At 39.2% G+C, this 8,430-nt stretch overlaps 1 protein-coding gene across 1 annotated transcript; it reads left to right on the forward strand.

The window, feature by feature from the left end:
* The first annotated feature begins 2,851 nt into the window (after positions 1 to 2,851).
* Positions 2,852 to 4,280, forward strand: LOC131046134 ((S)-canadine synthase CYP719A21-like). Its single transcript, XM_059218868.1, has 4 exons — positions 2,852 to 2,993; positions 3,058 to 3,554; positions 3,777 to 3,902; positions 4,008 to 4,280. The coding sequence occupies exons 1-4, from the start codon at positions 2,852 to 2,854 to the stop codon at positions 4,278 to 4,280; spliced, it is 1,038 nt and encodes a 345-aa protein (XP_059074851.1).
* Positions 4,281 to 8,430: the final 4,150 nt, after the last annotated feature.

Below are 8,430 nucleotides of genomic sequence, written 5' to 3' on the forward strand. Positions count from 1 at the left end.
CAGAGTTCCAATACATTCACCCTTAGCCAATACAATAGACTCTCTAGTCATCTATCAACCACCAAACACAAAAGTTACCTGAACTCCAACATCATTCATCTTACCAACAGAGAATAAATTTCTAGCTAGACCTGGTATATGAAGAAATCCATCGATTCCCTTTATTCTGCCATCAGGGAACTAGATTCTTACTCTACCTATCCCTACGATCTCTAGTGTTGAATCACTTGATAGGAACACCTTTCCACTAGCATACGGTTCATACTTTGAGAACTATTCTTTCTGAGACATCATACGAAATGATGCCCCTGAATCAACCAACCATACATCATCAAATGCAAGCACTGCGAGAGCTGCTACAAAGGCATCTGCATCGCTTTGAGAAGACTCAGTATCAGAAATATTCTTCTTCATCTTATTCTCTTCTTTGCAATCCTTTTGGATATGGCCTTTTTGTCCACAGCTCCAACGTTTCACCTTGGACTTCTTTCCAGGAGAATTTGAGCTCTCTTGTGACTTGGATTTGAACTTTTTGTCTTTCTTTTTGTCTTTCTCCTTTGACCTACCCCAAACAGAGAGAGCCTCTTTAGCCACCTCTGAAGATTTCCTTCTCATCTCTTTTGAAAAAAGAGAAGCAACCACCTCATCCATTTTAAACTTAGCAGTAGTACTCCCAATGGCCATTACCAAGTGGTCCCACATGTCAGGCAAGGGACACAACAAAAGCATAAAACGATCTTCTTCTATAATTGTATCTCCCACAGAAGTTAACTGTGCAAAGACCATGTTGAAGGCATTCAAATGATCTGCTACAGACGTCCCTCCATTCATCTTCAAAGAGTATAACTTCTTTCTCAAGAAAAGTTTATTCACCAAGGATTTTCCTTGATAAATATCTCCCAATTTCTTCCACAGAAGACTCACAGTCTTCTCCTCATGAACGTTCAAAAGAATAGAATCTACAAGGCTTAATCTTATCAATACTCTAGCCTTTCGATCTGCTAAGTCCCAATCCTCTTGCTTCATGCTTGAAGGTTTTTGTCCAGACACAACAACCCAAAGGTCACGGTCAACTAGCAAATCTTCAACTTTAGGTTTCCACAACTCAAATTTTGAGTCATTGAACTTCTCAAGGTCCATTCGCCCAAAAGTGCTCACCATCTTAATCCGCAAATAGAACAAGTAGACTCTTTGCTAGACTCCCACTAAAACAAAATTGACACAAAAAACCGACCCTACCCAACACAGATAACACAATTGGCCAGGCTCTGATACCACTTGTAAGGAAAGCACAGTGCAGAAGACGCTCTCCTAAGGTCAATTTGTAGGGAAATAAAGCAAGTATGTATTAAAATTCAATTTACATAACTTAAATATGTGCACAGACAAATGGATAAAAAACCAAAACAAACAAAACACGACAGAGAAAGAACACAAGAGTTACATGGGAAAACACTTACGGGAAAAAACCCACCACCTATAAGAGATCACTTTATTTCATTAAACATATGATTACAATAAAGTTTCAGATCTTTCCTTCCAGACATTTACTCTCAAAACCTTTTCACAAACTAATAGAACAAAACCATATATCATTCAAAATGCAGAACGTAGCAAATAGCCAACCCTAAAATCGGTTTCCTCTGGGAACATATACTTCTAAAACGATCCCTTTCTATTCAACTGTCTATTCGTTCAACCGTCGGGAAGCTCAACCATCTACCCATTCATGAATTCGAGAGAACGAATTATCCCACATTCACCAAGAGGCGAGTCGGTTCGTATTCTTATACACCAATGCAACCACATTAACTGTCCGCATGATAAAAAATTTGACCATTGACCTGTGTGGACATTTGTGGTAAGTCACCACTCATCGGGAAAACTCCCTCTATCGGCAAGACTAGTTTCGACTTACTCTGATCCCTGATGAACAAGCAATGTGGCTCCATCAGCAGAATACCCTCAATGGTTACCCCAATCGCCGATAGGAGACTTCATCAGCATAACGCCTACTATTGGAAAAACCTCCATCGAGCTACTCCGATCTCCGATAGAGCAACTTGATCAGCATAGGCTACTCCGATCACCATGAACAAAGGTCAAGTGAATTCGAGGTACTTTTCTAACATGGAGGATATGCTCATGATGACACAAGATGAGGCATAGAATTTTGGGTGTTGTATAGCCTGATCCTAGATTGCTATTTCTCGAGATCTTATTGCAATGTCCTTTTATCATGTGTTTTTTTTCAATTAAAAATTATTTAATCGAATCTATAAACTGTTATAGGCCATATACTTTTTTACCCATAAATTTCAACGGCATGAGCCAACCATCTTACCCATAAATAATTTCATATTAATTATTAATTTTATTTAAATTTATAAACATTTGCTCAAACCCAAAAATCAAATGCATACAACCGATGCTTAGTTTCTGCCTCTCGGCAGGAACTAATAAATATACTGGATTGGGAGCACTTGCATTTTATATTCAAGAATAGAAAACTAAACTGCTTAAAACATTGGGGATGCCGGTTCAGGAATGTCCTATTATAGGATAGTGACGGACGAAATGCCGATTAGGGTTTATCCATCTCCCCCAATATTCGAAATTTGGTTTTAGCTCACGGAAGCATTCGGCAGGTCAGTTCTGATGAGAGATTAAATAATTCGACAATGTATCTGGGTTATAATAAATTGAACTTGTATGCCATTAGAAACAACAATCGCAGCTCTGAGATAACCTGTGATTGAAGCATGGATAATATACTGGGTGGTAGTAATTATTTTGAGGTCCTCCATTTCTTCCAGTCCCCCATCGGGCAAAGTAAATGGAAGAGGAGTGAATGGCCTCCTTGTCTTCCCAGGCTACCGTTATTGGGCAACCTTCATCAGATAATCAAAGGCATCAATTTTCTTTCGAGCCTGACAGATATGGCCACGTCATATGGCCCTGTAATGACCGTGTGGATGGGGCCATTGCCTACGGTAATTCTCACCGGTTAAACTGAAATCTGGGAGGCGCTGGTAAACCAAGCCTCCAATTTCGCAGATCGCCCAACACTTTACTCCGGGCAATACACGACTGCAAGCTTTAAAACCATCGTTCCTTCTCCCTGCAATGAGCGTTGGACTAAGCTCAGAAAACTTCTCCACAACAATGTTCTCAGTCCCTTCCACGTTGCAAGCCAGAGCACTTCACATCAGGCATATGTCGTTGATCTCTTCAGCACCTTAGCAATGGGGAAGGAGGCAAATGACGGCGTGGTGAGGCCTTTGCAGGCCTTGAAAATGATGGGAATGAGTTTTTTAGCCCGATTATGCTTTGGCCCTCATTTCCAAGACCAGGGTTTGCTAGTCATGCTGAATGAATTAGTTGCTGAACGTATTACGTTAGGTGGTGAAAGAGATAATGTTCTGCTGAATTCATTTCCTTATACTCGCTACTTTATTCCTTCATCAAAAAGAGCTGTGAAGAAGTGGAAGTCTCACCGAGCTGCTATTCTGCAGCTGTTTTTGCCTTCGATTCAATTTACTCGCAGTGATCGCGTATACTTCAAGTAGAGTGCTCCCGATTGCTATTTGAATTGTTTGCTTTCCGTGGGCGAAGAAGAAGAAGATGAAGAGCACAAGTTAAAGTTCTCTGATGAAGAAATAGCCTTAAACATGTTCGAGCTCTTTCTTCTCGCAGTAGACAGCACCTCCACAGCTTTAGAATGGGCTCTCGCTTATCTCATAACCCATCCTAACATATAAGAAAGGGCTTATCAGGAGGTAAGACGAGTTGTTGAAGAAAAAGGTGAGTTGTTATGTTTGAAAGATTTGGGGAAGCTGCCATACTTGCAAGCTGTTGCGAAGGAGACGTTGAGAAAAGAGTCGATAGCGCCGCTTGCAATTGTACACCAAACTGTGGAGGAGTGTAAGGTGATGGGCATCACTATACCAGCGAAATCATCAGAACTTATAAATCTGCACAGTGTCTGCAATGATCCTGTAGTGTAGAAAGAGCCTGATCAGTTTATTCCTGAGAGATTTCCTGGCAATATGGATTCTGACAAGGTAAGAATGTGGTATCTACCGTTTGGAGCAGGAAGACGAGTATGTGCTGGAATGGACCTTGCTAATGTTCATGTCCCCATCACTCTTGCCAATTTATTGCTTAAATTTGAGTGGGCATGTGTGAAGGAAGGGTGTCCTCCAGACCTTACCAGGCATATTCCTTCCTTACTCATGTCTATGAAATATCCATTGGAGGCTCACATAACCTGCCGTTAGAGAAACTTCTGGACGTTTTCCTATTTCTAGGTTTTGTTTCTATTTCAAGTAGTAATCTCAGTAAAATTCTGACCGCTGTGCATACCAGTCCCACAATGACAAGTGATTCGTGCCGATCTCTAAAGTTTGATGTATCGCAGAATGGAGATGCCAAGAATAGAATGGAGTTAAAAGAAAAAGGAAAATTAAAATTATGCATGTCTATTTGTTCTTATTTGTTCAAGGAATTTACGTCCCTTTTAACTATTTTTATTAAACATAGCATTTTGTTTGTCCATATGAGTGCTTCATTCCTGGTTCTTAAATCTAAGAGTGTATTCATCAAGATAAAGGAATTCAAATCAATTTGTGATTGATTGACCTTTCTTATATCCCCTTGTTCATCATTTTAGGTTATGTGGTGAAAACTGATGATGACAAACTATTGCAAAATCATAAAAAATTCAACCACAAAAAAATCCTAGTTCTACAATAAAGCATTCACCATACACTAATGAAGAAACCTAAGAACATGCAAATCAATAAGTGAAACAATAATACCATTCACCTGTCAAGCAGGGTTTGATCTCAATTGTCTCTTATCTCCATTGATCTTATTTGATATATTTGCTCTTAGATTTTGTATGTGCACAAGAACTCAACAAATAATGTCCTTTGTGGTTGTGAAGTTGCTTGATTGCTTGAAGTCTTGATATACGCATTAGGATTATGATTTAAATAATAAAACAATCATTTGATATAGAGACACTTTGGAAAATGGAGGGATAAGATTAAGAGGTGAAAAGATAAATGGTCGGCTAGGATTAAAGAGTAGGTAGGAAAAATAATAAAATATGAAGGGGGTAGGTAAAATAATTAAGAGATAAATGACATGAGTCATGGAGGGAAAAAACTCATGAATTAAATTAAATAAATAAATATTTAATTAATTAATAGAAGAAGTGGGACCAATTAAATAAATAGAATATTTATTTAAATTAGGGAAAGGATAATTTAAATAAATAAAAATATTTATTTAAATAGGAAAAAGATAGAAAAAGTTAATGAATTAATTAAATAAATAAATAATCTATTTAATTAATAGAAGGTTTAGGATAAAATAATTAAATAAATAAAATATAAATATTTAACTAGGACAGGACAATTTTAGGTGTCTACATTTTACTCCTCTTTGAGACAATGTGGTTTGTCGTGTTGGCTCAAAGAAGGCAACATGAACTGATATGAAGTTTTCCACTGGATGGGAATGATATGCCCCCTCGAGAGATTGGATTGACAATTTTGAAAATATCGCAAACAATCTCTTGATAAAAAAGAAAGGCTAAGGAAAGAGTGACAAGGTTATGCGAGAAAAAAACTAACTCAAAAGGAATGAACAGGAAGCGAGAGAGTGACACAATAGACTAGGGCTACACAACCTATATACAGGCTATGGGAAAAAAACATCCTCATTTGCATCCACCACACTCAGGAGATCGGAGCAAATAAGTGCACTCAGAGAGCTTAGAGAGAAGTCAACAATGTAGGAGATATGATAGAGAGGATTCATTGCTTCAATCATGTTTGACGGTTTGAATGACTAAAGGTCATGGGTGAGCCAATAAGTACATCACCCTTTCTTAGTACTTTTGCATTTATTACTCTTTATAAGTAGATTTACTAGAAATGCGGAAGTAGTGAAAATTTGTTTCAACATGTCTAGGTCATGTTAGGGCATGTATGTGGTGTGCAAGCACATATGCATCAAGTATGCACATCTATGATTATTATTGTGTTTGTGTTCCATTTGTGCATGTTTGTGTTGAGAAGCACCACATCTACATTATAACATCATGCATGTGTGGCAGGGACGCTATGTTATAGAGTATCGTGTTTGTGCTAATAAAGCACGTCTATGTAACAAAAGCATGCTTAGGTAGAGTAAAAACATGTATAGGTTGGATAAAACCGCGTTTATGTCATAGGAGGCCAAAATTGATATTTTTATGATGAACATACGCTATCAATTGGATAAGTTGTTGAGCAGATTCACTCAACTGGTGCCCTAGGAAAGACAAACTGAAAGCTAGGCTAAATTGGCAACAATGTGATAGACAACTATCACCAATTAGATAAACTTCTAAGAGGACTCACTCAATAGGGTCCTTAAAGAGAATAGATTTGCTAAGCTAAATATAGGATAAGTTGTCGAATTGATAAAATCTGGTGAGTGCTCTAGAAAGATAGGATAAAGTGTAATGTCATAACATATACACTAGGATGTAGTGCCATGTGACAGGTATAAACACTAGAATAAAGCCCGACGAGCAGCACCTTGTGATAGACATAGATACCACTAGGCTAGGATAGGATAAGATAAGCAGTACTATGTGATGAACATGAGTACTAATAGGACTGATATGATTGGTTTGACTAGATGCAGGATCATTTACCCCATAGAGTCCAAAGAGAGATTCCCCATGACTCAGAGGTTACGAACAGACTTGACTACATATGACCACACCACGATCGACACTATGATATTGAGATACATCTTGTAAATGCTTAATATTTGGGAAAACATAGGACTGTTGACTACCCTTACAAAGAGATGGCACTCTGAGACATGCATATTTCATTTGCCAACTAGCAAGATGTCAGCAACTTTAGAGGATTTATATAGGATACTGAGGATATCGATCCACAGGGATCTAGTGGTGTATGACAAGGAGGGAGATGCAAATGTGTTGCAATGAGTCTTCAAAGACCTAGATGTAGAGATGAGGGGAGGACACTTGAGCAAGGAGGTTATGTACACCAACTGAAAAACTCTAGTTGTAGTGGTAGGAGGAGTGATCAGCGGGTTCCTATGTCCTAACAGAGTTGCATGCAAACTAGCAATTACAGTGGGGCAAAGCATTGGATATCCTTCTGACAGAGAGGACTAGGTTTGCATAGGGCCCATGTGTTTCCGTACACTTGTATCATAGCTTCATCAGTTTTTGTACCTCATTAGTGTTGATTTGGGATGCGGGGTCACATTACTACAGGTTTATGCCTATGAGCATATAGTAGTGATGAGGTCGATTTACTTCTGATTCAATGGTAACGGACAAGCCTATGTATATTTGTATAGTGTTATCACTTCCTAGCCACATATTGGGAAGCTAGAGTATTGGCAATGACTTTTTTATGATATGGATAGTGTTACATGGAGGCTATATCTAGATTGTGAGGCCTGTGAGGAGGATGCGACAAACTTATAATTTTGTTTTTGCAACAGGTATCTCTTTGGGTAGACTCCTTATATTTTGGATAGGCATTTGATTGATAGGGTTACTAGATAGTTTTATAGAGTGTAGTAGACTCCATGGGCATCAAGAGAGTTTTCTCACATCATTATAGAGTAGGTCCATTGGGGACCAATTTTGTCATATGATGTGGTTCTCAACTAGTTTCAGGAGATGGTTCCAATGCCTTGGATCTATTTCCAGATGTGACCAATGCAAGTATGAGAGAGGAGTATGTAGCCTATTTTGCAGAACATCCAGTTCCATGATTGACAGGCCTAGGGGAGCCAACTTAAAAGTTAGCAGAAGACGATGATGATGAGGATGGGGGTGGATGGAGGAGGTGATGGAGGAAAGGAGGGGCTAATAGAGTTGTGAGGGGCAGAGGAGGATAAAGGGATGGAGGGCGGGGAGAGGGAGCCTAGGAAGGATATGCAGAGGGACAAAAACCATAGAGGCCACATAGGGGGAGAGGAGGGTAGCCACTGCAGGTTGTACCTCTGGTATAGGCAAAGTTTTAGGGTGGACAGGAATAGAGGGGATAGAGATAGGGTATACCCATGCAGGATGTCCCAAAGCAAGTTAGATAGGAGAAGATGGGAGCAGAACGAGATGAGGAGGAGGATGAGATACTCATGCTACAAGAGCTCACACAAGAATAGGTCAATGACATCAACAATCTCGAGAGAGAGGTGAGTCAATTGAGGTGACAGATCTGGGTGATGAAGGATGAGAGAGACTAGGCCATCCAATGATATATTATCATGGAGGAGGCTTTCAGGATAGCTTGAGATATCCTAGGAGGTGACACATCTTTTGTCTTTTCCTATTTTATCTGGGCAGGGGAGGATATAGAGTATTGGAGGAACCTATATATGGCA

This window comes from Cryptomeria japonica, chromosome 4, assembly GCF_030272615.1.
Source record: "Cryptomeria japonica chromosome 4, Sugi_1.0, whole genome shotgun sequence".
Lineage (NCBI taxonomy): Eukaryota > Viridiplantae > Streptophyta > Pinopsida > Cupressales > Cupressaceae > Cryptomeria > Cryptomeria japonica.

Bases quoted from the DNA above. Each gene is read 5' to 3' on its own strand.
- LOC131046134 (XM_059218868.1), top strand. From the start codon at position 2,852: ATGGCCTCCTTGTCTTCCCAGGCTACCGTTATTGGGCAACCTTCATCA. The intron at 2,994-3,057 runs GTAATTCTCACC...CCAATTTCGCAG, and splicing joins GGATGGGGCCATTGCCTACG to ATCGCCCAACACTTTACTCC. The intron at 3,555-3,776 runs GTATACTTCAAG...AGGGCTTATCAG, and splicing joins AATTTACTCGCAGTGATCGC to GAGGTAAGACGAGTTGTTGA.